The sequence below is a fragment of the Vitis riparia genome, chromosome 2 (assembly GCF_004353265.1).
Source record: "Vitis riparia cultivar Riparia Gloire de Montpellier isolate 1030 chromosome 2, EGFV_Vit.rip_1.0, whole genome shotgun sequence".
In the NCBI taxonomy this organism is placed as follows: Eukaryota; Viridiplantae; Streptophyta; class Magnoliopsida; order Vitales; family Vitaceae; genus Vitis; species Vitis riparia.
Genome location: NC_048432.1, coordinates 4,331,225 through 4,345,018, shown reverse-complemented (window position 1 = coordinate 4,345,018; position 13,794 = coordinate 4,331,225). Strand labels below are relative to the sequence as shown.

Sequence of the window (13,794 nt, the reverse complement as noted above, 5' to 3'; positions counted from 1 at the left end):
TTCATCATTCAATCCATGATATCGAAGCTCATGTTCCATCAGACCTCATTGGGAAGATGTGTGAGTGGTGGTCTCCAAGGCATACAACACCTAAGAAGGCAATGCTGGATTTGTGTATTGATGATTTATGATTCGCCAATTTTTACAAGATATACAAATTCCCGAAATCCGGAGGATTTTGATTTCAGAAGTAAATGATGAAACCTTTCTGTGCAGACTGAAGAATCTTCCACCAATAAGGCAAATGTTTGATCTCGTCATTCAAGTTAATGTCAAGTTTTGTCTGAAAATTAAAGATATAGAGGATAGAATCATAGAAGAATTGGGTTTCTCAACATCCAGCAGAGGGAAGCAGAGCAATTATTGAGAAGCCAAAATTTCTTAATCCTTCTTGATGACTTCGATACACGGAGAATAAATTTGCATGACCTGGGGAATGGCTGGTGGAACTCAGACAACACTCAAAAGATAGCTTTGATAAGCTTTCTAGTTCATCCAGAGGCGCCAGTGGATCTGGAGATTAGGAGGAACCATCATCTATTATCATGGGAATTATTTTGTATGAATGTTGGTGAAGTTGTGCATTCTTCAACTATCCAGAAACTAGCTGTACTTGTGTTGAAACAATGCTCTGGCCATTTACTAGCCACTGTTCTAATGGCAAGAGCCTTAAAAGAGGTCAAGGATGTTCGTATCTGGCAGCATGCATCTCGGGTAATAAGCTTTCTACCAACATCACACACCGAAGATAGAATTTTGCTTAATGCATTATCATTTGTTCTGGGGCATTTAGGTTCTGCAAATAAATATGTAAAATATTGTGCATCTTATCTAGAGATAGAAGGAACATACAAAGTGGATTTGCTTGAAAGGTGGATGAACGAAGACTTAATCGGAACACTCGATGAAGGAGAACAGATTGTTCAACATCTTGTCAATGCCCTCTTGTTGGAAAGCTTTCAGAATGGACAGTCAATTCGAATGCGAGATGAAATCCGTAAGGAGTTAATGAATTTTTATAAAGCCGAAACGAATCCAATACTACTTGTTGAATTAGATGGAAGAGGACTCATGGAGGCACCAAAAAATGAGGCATGGGAGGAAGCTAATGAGATGCATTTGATGAATAATAAAATATCCAAGCTACCAGATAATCCAAATAGCCCTAAACTCAGCGTATTGTTCTTACAAGGTAACCATCATCTGAGAGTTATTTCTACATCTTTTTTCCAATGCATGCCTATCCTTCAAATCCTAGACTTGTCCCAAACTAAAATAAAGTCTTTACCACAATCCTTTTTTAAGTTGGTTCAACTTCAAAAATTCATTTTAAGAAGTTGTGAACTATTCAAAGAGTTGCCAACCGAAGTTGGAGAACTTTGTCATCTTGAGGTACTTGATCTTGAAGGGACTGAAATCATAAATTTACCAATTGCTATTGGGAAATTGACAAATTTGACATGCTTGAAAGTATCATTTAATCCTCAGATTAATCAGAATAGAAGAAACAATCATTCAAATACAATCATACCCCAGAATGTCATATCCAATCTGCTTCAATTGGAAGAGTTAAGCCTAGATGTGGATCTAGAGGATGAGAGATGGGATGAAACAATGAAAGATATTGTAAAGGAAATTTGCAGCTTAAACCGGTTGCATTCTCTTAAACTTCACTTGCCAAAAGTTTTTCTTTTGAATGACTTGACAAATGGATCATCATCAATGAACCTATCATGCATGTGCTTTAGATTTCTTGTTGGCAGACATCAGAAGCGCATGATATCTCGGTTGTCACATGAATTTGCAATTAAATTTGAAGAACAAGAAAGCTGCTTGAAGTATTTGAATGGTGAAGGTGTCCCAATTGAAGTTAAGAAGGTTCTTCAGCATGCTTCTGCATTGTTCCTGGATCGCCATTTAACTGTTACCAGCTTATCTGAATTCGGGATTAAAAATATGAAGAATCTTAAATTTTGTGCATTAGTGGAATGTAATGAGATTCAAACCATTGTAGATGCAGGTGATGACAGATATGGTGTGCTTCAATCACTAGAGTACTTGTATCTTCATTATATGAAGAATCTAAGGAGCATCTGGAAAGGGCCACCTATTTGGATGGGTTCGCTATCCAATCTAAAAGTTTTGGCATTGCATACCTGCCCTGAATTGGCTACCATTTTTACTTTCAATATTCTTCAACAGTGCTGCAACTTAGAGGAGCTTGTGGTTGAAGACTGCCCTGAAATCAACAGCATAGTGAATCATAAAGTTCTTGCTAAAGATGTAGGGCCATGGGCATGGTATCTGCCAAAGTTGAAGAAGATGTCCATTCATTACATGCCTAAATTGGCCAGCATTTCCCAAGGTGTACTGATTGCACCAAACTTAGAATGGCTAAGCCTCTATGATTGCCCGAGCCTCAAAATTCTCTCCCCAGAGGAAGTTAGCAGTTGTAAATTAAAGGTCATAATAGGAGAGGCAGACTGGTGGAGTGCATTGGAGTGGAAAAAATCAGAATGGTTTCAACCACCAAATCTGGATGCTATCTTTGTTCCAATTGAAAGGGACATAGATTTGAGGACACAGTTAGCAGAAATTAATGATCAGCTTCAAGCTCAGATGCAAAAAACAGAGCCCTCTCAACAGTCAGGTTGTTTTTCCATTTCTCTTTCTTTTCAAAGATAAGGGTGATCTCCATTTTATCTCTCCCTAATGGTAAATGATTCATTATAGAGTTGAACTTAGAATCCGAACAAGCTTGTGTACGTTTATGTTCTCCTACACACTCATGCTCCAAAAATGGGTGGGGAGGCATGTTTGGATTGTCCCAATAACATTTGTAATATATATATTGTATGTGTCCAAGTTTATTACTCTATGTAGGCTTTTTATTCCACTGTCTCCTTAACGGTATTTTTGTTGGCTATTAATTTGTGTATGAGGAACAGGTCCTGGTGACTCTCTGAAGGCCCCTGCAGTTGAGGCTGGAACAAGCGCAAAGCAGAAGCAAATGAAGCTCGGGCATCTTTTCATGAAGTGGCCACTCTCAGAATTCCATCCTTTTCTCATTCAAGTTCCCTGAATGTGAACAAACTAAGGCATCTAGTTTGGTATTTTCCGGATAGCTGCTGATTGTCTTATTGATTGTTGTTTGTTTAGTTATTTCATGTTGTGCTTGATTGTGGGGAAAATGAAACTTAGGACCTTACTTTAATCTCTTTGAATAAATTGTGATGTGGACTTGTTTATGCTTTTTGAATCCAGTATTCAAAAGCAACATGCTTCAGTTTGTATTGAAGTAGCAATCAGTTTTATATAATGTACCCTTGTTTAAGCAGTGTTACCCCTCCAATAAATTTTGCGAGGAATGCAGCTCATCACAGCGAGTATGCTGTTGATTTGAAAAGTTCCCTTGCCAGAATCTGTGGTGGTTGTGGGCAACTTGGCCTTTGATCTGATAAACATCAAGCAGCTGCACACACTGACATTTTATTCATACTCGTGTATACCAAAGCAGTACAAGGTTTCTGGATCCTACACACAAACCATCTCTACAAGTCATCTGCCAAAGTTGATTAAGATATCACTCTATTACTTGCCTAAATTGATCAGAATTTGTAGGTCATCGGAGAGGCAGACAGGTGGAGTTCATTGAAGTGGAGTAATTCAGAATCGACTAGGGCACCTAATCTTGATTCATCTTTTTTTCCCATTAAAAGTGACACAAATTTGAAGACTCAGTTGGCAGAAGTTGATCAACTTCAAGCTTCAAGCTGTTGTCCATGCTGGAATAAGCTCAAAGAAGTCAACGCTCAAATGGCCACTCTCAGGACTTTGGGACTTCGACCTGCTCATTCAATCTTGATCACAGTGAACAAATCAACCCTCAACCAGGAATTTGTCTTAAATTCAAAGTAGCAACCAGTTTTATGTCATATACTATTGTTCAAGTAGTTCTACACAATCCACCCTCTTTTTCCAGGCAACATGGCTGGTCACAATGATCTACCTGTTGATTTCAAAGGAGTTTATGCTGGAATGAGGAGTCCCTATGATTCAGTCTCTGGTGAATTTTTTCTGCATGCATTTACCTATGAATCATGATGCTATCAGATTTAATTTTTTCGAGAGGAATGGACAGGTTTTTTAGTTTCTGTATGCCAAATGGTACTATAGTTTCTGGAGGGTTTCTTGAATTTGATTTTTCCCTCCAAAGAGAATTAGATGCTAATAAAACACCTACTTCATTTACCATATTCCAAAACTTTTTTTCAAGGAAAAAGTAGAGTCGTGGCATAGTCTACACTCTGTAGACAAAATCCAGTTCAAATGATAAAAGTAATTACCAAGACCAAGAACTCGTGAATATCAAAGGAATGAACAACCTATATCCAGAAATTTCAGAAAGCAACACTTTTGCCCATAGAAAGATTTCAGTCAAGTAGCTTCCAAGAATAAATGAAAACACAGCATCCATATTGCAATCACATTTTACACCATTACAATCCAAAGTCGCAAGCCATAAGCAAAGCGAATCCAAAGCAGATAATAGTTTCCAAAAAAAGGTACAATCCATATTAGAAAAGCTTATAGAAATACAATATAGACTAGCATGTCTTAAACAAGTACATGCCAAAGGTTTTGAGTCCAACACACAACAAACCAGTGGTTGAGGCAGCAACCACCCCAGTCAACATGAGAAGCTGCACAAAAAATGGAATATCACGAGCTAGTTGAGAATGCAAAGAGGTTGCAGTCATTTAATGGCATCATCTTCCCATACCAATGCTCCCTACCATGACTGTTGCCCTTCAATGAGCCTCAATTTGGTTGCATTGGCAATGTTGAAAGGCAATCTCTTCAACATGTTGCACATAGAAATTTTAATACTCTGCAAAGAAGGCCACTCCAATGATTCATCAACCCAAATGCTTCTGAGTTTTGGGAGATCAAGGAGCACTAGTGTCTTCAGCCTTGGAAGTGAATAGAATTCTAGTACAATGTTCTTAGATCCCATAATTATCTCCTCAATTTAATCGCATTCTTCAACTCTCAAGTGTTGAGTTTAGAAAGCTGCTGAATCATGTCATTAGAGAATATTTTCTTCAATTCTGGACAGTTAACTAAAGTCAGGGTCGTTAATTGAGTCAAACTCCTAGCATGAATAGGTCCCTGCCAAATGCTTTCAAATTTTAAGACATTGTTTATGCTTAAATCTTCCAACCATTCTAGCACGCCCTTTGTTATTCCATTACCATTGATGATGGTTTCAATTTCATTGCATCTCTCAATCAAACAACCCAACATATTATCCATGTTCTCAATGCCAAAATCTGATAGTCTTGAAACTCCCTTGTGGTTAATTAATCCAAATGCATGAGTTTCCATCAGCACTTTTGAGATTACCAGATTCACTCCTTCACTATTCACCAATGTCAGGAAATTGTAGCTTGGATAATCGAAGGACTCAAGAATTTGAAAGCAGGTTGAGTCATGGTCACCAACAGCAAATTGAAATGTCAAACATGAACCCTTCTTCCACACTGGGCTTGTCGTAACAAAAACCTCAAGCCAGTCAACTTTAGGGAAGCAATATTGAAGAGAAGTCAATCTTTTCAAGGTAGCCACCTCCGTTGAGGTAGGTAGCCTCTACAATCTTGTCCCACCATTTCTTAGATGAATCAAAGACAACACTGAACTCTTCCAATGAAACAAACCTCAAAACATTTCCAAATTGGTTTTGAGTATGGCCTCCCATGCCAAAATTAGATAATGATATTCGTAAACACTTCAACCATACTAAACTTCTAATCTGAAGTAAACTGATATTAGTCCCCCGAATATCAAGCACCTCAAGCTGCACAAGTGCATCTATCTCTGTTGGGAGTTCTACCAAATGGATGCAAGAATTCAGATAGAGCCCTCATAGACAAATCAAGTTGGATAAAGATGAAGGCAATGATTCAATACCAGTACCATGCAAATCTAAAACTTGAAAACTGCTCATAGATTTAAAGAACTCAGGAATAGTACTCAAGTTCTTATTCCTTTGAAGCAACAATGTTAAAAGATCAGATCACAACAATCTAGAGTTTCTGGTAAGCTGCACAATTCATTGTCCATCAAAGAGATGCGCCTTGCCTGTTTCCATTCTTCATGATTTGGAGGCTCTTATAATCCCTCACATAGCTTTGCCAGAAATTTGGAATCTCCAATTAGTGATGATATTTTAAGGGCCATGTCACAAAGAACTTTGTTCATCTTAACACATTTCCTCTTCTCACTACTCTCTAACAATGAAACGTTGATAAGATCATCCAATATCGCATGCCCTTTGTCACGTGCATCTCTAAACACATTTTTATCATGAACAAACTCATCTGCATCTAGAATAAAACCTTCAGGTCTCCAACATTCCAACAAGTAATCTATATAAATCTCATACTCTTCAGGATATAACGCACCATACAAAAAACCAAACTTTCTTTGTGTCACTATCTAAGTTATCATAACAAAACCTCAAAAATTCAAGCACTTCATCCATGCCCTGGGTATTCTCCCATCTTTGCAAATTATTCAATCCATCCCTCCAAAGGGAAACATTTTTCTCCTTCTTTCTAAAGGTCCTTGCTATTCTGTCGATCAGCAGCGACAATCCCCCACACTCTAACCACCAACTCAGCTACTGGTTTAATCCCTGGGCAATGAATGAACTGGCCCACTTTTTGCTTGAACATGTTGAAAGCTTCATAATCTGACAATGGTTTCACATTGATTAGCTCATCAGCATCCATGTCCTTGCAGATATCACGAAGCCTACTCGCCAACACTACCTTGCTTTCTTGGTGGTCTTGGATACCCATTACTTTATGTAGATCAATAAAGTCACAGACTTCATCCATAAGAATCAAACACTTCTTTCCCTTCAACTCTTCAGAAATTCTCCAAGCATATTCCTCAATGCCAACAGTGCTCTCCATATTCAATTTTAGTTGCTGCATGATTGCACCTTGCAACTCTTTTAAGCTCCACTCCTTTGAGACAGTTACCCAGATGACAATATCAAACATTGTAGCAACATCTTTGTGATTGTTCAAGTTTTGCATTATGGTGGTTTTTCCTGTTCCCACTGTTCCCCAGATTCCTATTATTCTTATTTGCTTATCGTCTAGAAAACTCACTACATCTTCTACAACTTAGTGTAGAGATGAGTTGTGTTCTAGTTTCAGCACATGTATTTTCCTAATAGGTTCTGGCAATTCCACGATCAGGACTCCTCCTTTAAGATTCCCCTCTTCCAATAGACCTTTTTATTTTTTAATTATTTTTTATTATTATAAGAGCAATTTGTATAAAAACGTAAAAAGGGGTGCACCAAAGCACACACGGTGTATACAACGGCCACCTAAAAGCGCTAAAAAGGAAAGGAAAAACAAAAATACTCCCTTCCTCAATCTGTCCCCAACCAATCAATAAAATCAACAAAGGACATAAAAGTATGTTCTATAAACATGTTTGTCCAAGATAATAAACTGCACAAAAACAAGAACTTCAGCCTTTGAACATAAAGCTCCATATTCTCAAAAGATCTTCTATTTCTCTTCTTCCAAATTGTCTAAAAGAGGCACAAAGGCATTGCACTCCACACTTTCTTTCTCTTTCTTCCAAAGAACGAGCCTTGCCACCCTAAAAGGGTCTCTCTAACGGAAGCTTGAATCACCCAACACACCCTGAACAAAGAGAACAAGACCTCCCACAGCCTTGCTTTCCCACAATGCAAGAGCATATGGTCAATTGACTCCTCATGAGCATAACAAAGGGAGCATTTATTGGCTAAAGACCATCCTCTCCTTTGCAATTGGTCTAAAGTCAAAACTTTCCCCCATGTTGCCTCCCAAGCAAAAAAACTAACCTTAGGAGGGACCCAATCATTCCACACAATACTAGTAGGGAAAGGGCTTACCCTTACTTCCTCAAGGATAGAAATGAGGGACTTAACAGAAAAGGATCCACTCTTTGTAACCGCTCAAAACACCTCATCCTCCCTCTCCTCAACCACCACATTGTCTTGAATCCTTGACAAGAAGCATTCCACCGTCTCAATCTCCCAATCATTGAGAAGTCTAGAGAAGCTTGGGTTCCATCCACCCCCTTCAGAAGAGTGCACCCACAAATCCACCACCCAAGCCTTTTTTGAACTAGTTAAAGTGAACAAGGAGGGAAAGGACACATATAAAGGTTCATCCCCGTACCATCTGTCTCTCCAAAACTTGACCCTTCTTCCATTGCCCATTACAAAGAGAGTTATGGAAGAGACTAACTCCCATAAAAGCCTTATAGCCTTCCATAGACCAACACCATAGCTGCCCCTCACTTCCTTAGAGCACCAACTCCCTTCCAATTCCCCAAATTTACCACAAATAACTTCTCTCCAAAAGGCATCCCTTTCCTTAGCAAAGCGCCAAATCCATTTGCGGAGAGCCTTATTAAGAGAGTTAAGACGTCTAACTCCAAGGCCTCATTTTCTTTTGTCTAAACAAACAATATCCCATTTCACTACATGAGGCTTTTTCTCTAGAGCCCCACCTCCCCACCAAAAGTCCCTTTGAATTTTCTCCAACCTTAAGCGAACCCTCCTCGGCATCCAAAAAAGAGATATAAAATAGATTGGAAGGCTAGCTAGTGTGCTCTTGATTAGTGTTAGTCTTCTCCCTTTAGAAATATATTGTTTTTTCCACATTGCTAATCTCTTTCTGAACCTTTCTTCAACCCCATCCCAAACCACTACCGAGTTATGCACAGCTCCTAGAGGGAGCCCAAAATAAGTGGTTGGGAGCACACCCACTTTACAACCAAATATAGAAGTCAAGTCCATTACATTCGACACCCTCCCAATCGGAATAAGCTCACTTTTATCTAAATTGATTTTCAAACCTGAAATAGCCTTAAACCACATGAGTAACCAACTCAAATAAGTCACTTGGGAAGACGTGGCCTCACAAAAAACTAAAGTATCCTCTTCGAACAACAAATAGGAAATCTCCAAGCCCTCCCCATTTCTCCTTAACACTTTGAAGTCAGACAAGAAGCCACCCTCTCTTGCCCTTCCAAGAAGACAACTGAGCGTCTCTATAGCTAGAACAAACAATTATGGGGATACCAGATCCCCTTGCCTTAAGCCCCTAGAGCTCAAAAAAACCTTAAGGGAGTACCATTCACTAACACTAAGAACCTTGGAGTTGAGATGCATTAACTAATCCAATTGATCCTCCTTTGTCCAAAACCTATTTCTCCTAACATCTCAAGCAAAAATTCCAGCTTACATGATCATAAGCTTTTTCAATATCAAGTTTACAAAGCACCCCTACTCTATTACTTCTTAACATCGAGTCAATTACCTCATTAGCTATAAGTACCGCATTAAGAATTTTTTTCCCTTCCACAAACGCATTCTGATATTTTGAGACCACTTTTTCCATCATTTTTTTCAGCCTATTAGCCAACACCTTAGCCAAAACTTATATAGGTTGCCCACCAAACTTATCAGCCTAGAATCTTTCAATTCTTTAGCTCATCCTCTCTTTGGAACCAACACTAGAAATGTTGTATTGAGGCTTTTCACAAAGCACCCATGTTATGCTTACACCTCTCTGCCATGTCTTTGCTATGATTTAAATGTGTCCTAATGCGAACCAACCTCCATAGATGCTTCCTTTCATCATTGTATTTAGTTTCTAGTTCTCCCACTTCACTTTTGATCATCTCAACCTTAACAATCCATTCTCTTGTGACTGGGCTTATCTTATGTCTACTTATTTCATTCTCTATAGCATCCCTTAGTTCCCAGAGCTTTCTTGCTTCCTGTATTAACTTTTTATAGTTTTTTTTTCAAATCTTTTACATAGGCATTTTTTGAATTGGCAGAAGTTAATAAGCTTCTTCCATCTTTGTAAACCTCAACTGTTGTTGCGCCTACTATAGTTGATACTACATCAATCATTCCTCTATCACCAACAACGTATGATTAGAATATTAACAATAATTAAAAAGGAAAAAAATTTAAATGAACAATGAGGATTCTTACAAGTGGTAAAAGACTCAACTTGGTGAACTCCATAAATGAGTTGTTAAAGCAAAAACATTTGTATACTCAAAAAGTAGAAACCCAAAAAAAAGACAGTAAATTTTGTTATATATGTAATCTAAATTAGAGACTTCCAGGCTAATTTCTTGTGTCATTATGATAAATGCTAGAATCATATCCAACTAGTTATAATTCTTTCCAAATAATTGTCTTAATAGATTCTTAGTCCTTGTAAATTGGATTCTCATTGGCTTCTTTTGAAGTTAAATGTGTTGGTAGAGAGATCCTTTTTCCCCTAATTTGTTCATCTTGGTCATGGAGGTTTTTGGTTAAAGGGATTTCATCTTAGGTTTCAAGGTGGGAGGGAGAAAAACTAGTTTAGAAAAAAAAACATGCTAATAGGAGGGGTAAGGAATGGGGAATAACTAGTTTGGTGTTGGCCTAAAGGGAAGTAATGTTCCCGCCACATATTTTGGACTCCCCTTAAGTGTTTCTTATAAATCAACTTTTATGTGGGATGTGGTGGAAGAGAGACTCCTAAGACAACTTGTGATTGGGAAGAGACAATATCTTTCTAAAGGGAGGAGACTCACTACAATTGAGTGTGCTTTGTCAAGTCTACAAATTTATAAAATATCCTTGTTCATTAATTCCAAGAAGAGTGAACTTGAAGCTCATGAAGATTCAAAAAGATTTTCAATGAGGGGGATCATTAGAGAGTAAACCTCATCTAGTAAATAGGTCAATTATCTACATGGAGAAGAAAAGTGAGGGTCTTGGTATGAGGAGTCTATGTTCAATAAGGTCCTACTCGGCAAATGGAGTTAGAAGTTCACAATAGAAAGGGCGGCGTTGTGGAAAAGGGTAATAGTAAAGAAATTTAGGGTAGAAGAGCAAGGAAGGTTATGAAGTAAGCTTATGGAAGGCAATCAAGAAAGGATGGGATATCATTAAAAGAACTAGTTTCAAAGTGGGAGGCTAAAATAGGATAAAGTTTTGAAAGCATATATGGTATGGTGAATCAACTCTAAGTGATTCTTTTTCCTCTCTTTTTACTATAGCTACTTCAAAGGACTCATAGGTAATGCATATGTGAGAGCAATTAGGGGAGAGGGGATGTTGGAGCCCCTAGTTTGTAAGATAGCTGCATAACTGGAAGCTTCAAAGAATGGACAATTTTCTTTCAAGGTTGCAAATGAAGCTATAAGCAAGAATGGTGAGGATAGGATAAATTGGTTAGAAATGAGGAGGGAAATGTTCTTAGTTCCCTCAGTAAAATCTTTGTACTCATTTTTTATGTCGGGGAGATAAGATTCCATTCCAAAAAATGCTATTTTGAATTTGTGGGCTTCAACAAAAGTGAGATTCTCTATGCTAGGATCGTCATCATAGATCAGATGAAAAAAGAAAAGTTGGACCATGGTGAATGGATGTTTTTTTTTTTTTTTTCCCTACAAAGATGAAAAAGAATTGACAAACCACATTTTGCTTCATTATATAAAAACAAAAATTGTGTGGCAACTAGTTTTCTCCTTGATCCTATTAGATTAGGTGATGTCAACTTCAATTAATATGGTCTTCTAAAAGTTAGCAGGGATCCTTTGTGAGGAAGAAAAGAAAGAAAGCTTAGGAGGTCATTCCCTTAGGTATTTTTGGACTGTTTAAAAATAATAATAATAAGTGTTTCAAGGATATGGAATAAATGGGTCAAATAACAAAACTCCTTTTTATGATTGTTTTTGGAGTGGGTAAGGATGGGCTTAAAGGATGCATGTATGTCTACCATAGACTTAATTGATTGATTAGGTGTTATCTAAGGCAAGGGTTATTACTTTTTGTATATTGGTTTCCTTTATGTACTTTTGTCTCTGGTTGTCCCATATTTATGAAATTGCCTATGTATTCCAGTGTGCTCTTTTTGATGGGTGCTACTAACATGTTTTTTGCTTGCTTATCAAAAAATAAATAAATAAGTAATGCCTACATTCTTATATGAGATAAATCAATCCACTATTATAAGGAATAACAAAAAAATAGAGAGAAAGAGAGAGCACAAAAAAAAAAAAACTTTTGCTTGGGAAACATGAGTTTTGAAATAGTCTCATATTTCCTTGATCTACCGAATGTTTCCCACCTCTATTTCAGAGACATAAAAATATTCAAAGACATCCCTAAAGCATTTTCTATTCAACAAAGGAACCAAGAAAACATCAACATCAACATCAACATCAAAATCTACAAAATAACCCCTACCGATAAGGGATCTCATGGAACTTGAAATAAATCAAAATTTTAACACACTTTCTCATGTACATAATGAGACTCGCATTTCTTCCTAATCATATACTAGGTTTTGAAATTTCTAGAATATCAATAGGGTATCACATTGAACTTGAAATTTGAGTCCCTAATGATGGCTAAATCTAGATTGTTAACAAAGATATAAAGAAATGAAACCTATGGCCAAACAAATATAAGAAATGTAATTTAAGATGAAGAAATATGACGTGTGTGAAGAAATGAGATCATTACAAAGTAGAAAGAAAACCATGTGTCTACTTTTGATTAGGTAGTAGTTTTTTTTTATACCTTAGAAAAACCCATTAAATATATCCTCCTCCACCACCACCATCACCTCAACAACAACAACAATAATAGTAATGCATTTTGATTAATCATATATAAGCCTATTTTGAAACTCAATTCTTCTCATGCTAAATATAAAACAACAAAAAATTAAATAAGGAATGGTAGTATGCAAACCAAATACTACTTGAATTGAGAAATTAACCACCCAAATAGATAAATAACTCTATTTTATCAACAATGATATCAACAAATTTAGTTCCTAAAACTAAATTTTGCTTAGATAAGGAGCTCTAATAAGCATTTCAGATTAAAGACCAAAAAAGGGGCAAGAACCCACCCAAAGCCAACACTCAACTTTCTCCAATAATCGGTTCAATTTTCAGTTGATAAGAGATGAGTGGCTCTTGGATCAGCTATTTCAAAAGCAGCTACTTAAACAAGAGTCCATGAAATCAACCAAGCTTCACTAAAATCAGAGCAAAGTATTATTACTTCATATTGCATTTGGGAAAAAAAAAAAAAAAGGAATATTCATAGTGAAAGAACAAAGTGAACCTGATTGAAGAAATGGAGCAGAGAGATGGTGATGAGAAATCCAAATACAGTGTTCCTGCTGATGGTAGGAGGGTAAAACCCAACGTGCAGAAGTCTACCCACACCTCTCTCTCTTCCCTTTTTGTTTTTCACTCTCTGAGGAGTGGACAGGGGAATTGGACCATCTCAACCCGGAGACCCAATGAAATTTTGGGAAAGTGGGTTTGATATATACCCTCCCTTTTTCCATTCATACCCTTTTCCACGGTCACCTTTTCCTTTCAGAAACTCCTTTTGAAATTAAAAATCAATTTTCAGATTAATTTGTCTAGTAAAAACAGCTCCCTGTAAAATTTATTCAAACGCTAGGTTATTTTTCAGAATGGATTTGTACTGTTTTGTTTTGCCTTTTTTAAATTGTTCTTGAGAATAATTAAACATATAGAAACATTTTCAAAATTTTTCCATTGTACACATTAATTTCATAAGAATAAAATTATTTTTTATGTTTAAGTTTTTAAATAGAATTTTACTTGAACTGTTTGAGACCTATTTCAAAAATATTGTCAAACTTTACATTAAAAATA

General features: G+C 37.0%; 2 protein-coding genes and 1 long non-coding RNA gene across 3 annotated transcripts; 1 reads left to right on the top strand and 2 right to left on the bottom strand.

Annotated features, from left to right (window-relative positions):
• The first annotated feature begins 352 nt into the window (after nucleotides 1-352).
• Nucleotides 353-3,998, top strand: LOC117926693 (probable disease resistance protein At4g27220). Its single transcript, XM_034845919.1, has 3 exons — nucleotides 353-1,192; nucleotides 2,015-2,650; nucleotides 2,949-3,998. Exons 1-3 carry the CDS (start codon nucleotides 562-564, stop codon nucleotides 3,080-3,082), a joined length of 1,401 nt encoding a protein of 466 aa, XP_034701810.1. The 5' UTR covers nucleotides 353-561; the 3' UTR covers nucleotides 3,083-3,998.
• A 2,619-nt stretch (nucleotides 3,999-6,617) lies between these two features.
• On the bottom strand, nucleotides 6,618-7,070 carry LOC117906676 (probable disease resistance protein At5g43730). The gene has a single exon (XM_034819811.1). The coding sequence runs from the start codon at nucleotides 7,068-7,070 to the stop codon at nucleotides 6,618-6,620; it is 453 nt and encodes a 150-aa protein (XP_034675702.1).
• A 5,768-nt stretch (nucleotides 7,071-12,838) lies between these two features.
• LOC117908028 lies at nucleotides 12,839-13,359 on the bottom strand. Its single transcript, XR_004650149.1, has 2 exons — nucleotides 13,229-13,359; nucleotides 12,839-13,139 (listed from the first exon to the last, which is right to left on the bottom strand). It is a non-coding gene; the product is annotated as an uncharacterized LOC117908028 (long non-coding RNA).
• Between the last annotated feature and the right edge of the window lie 435 nt (nucleotides 13,360-13,794).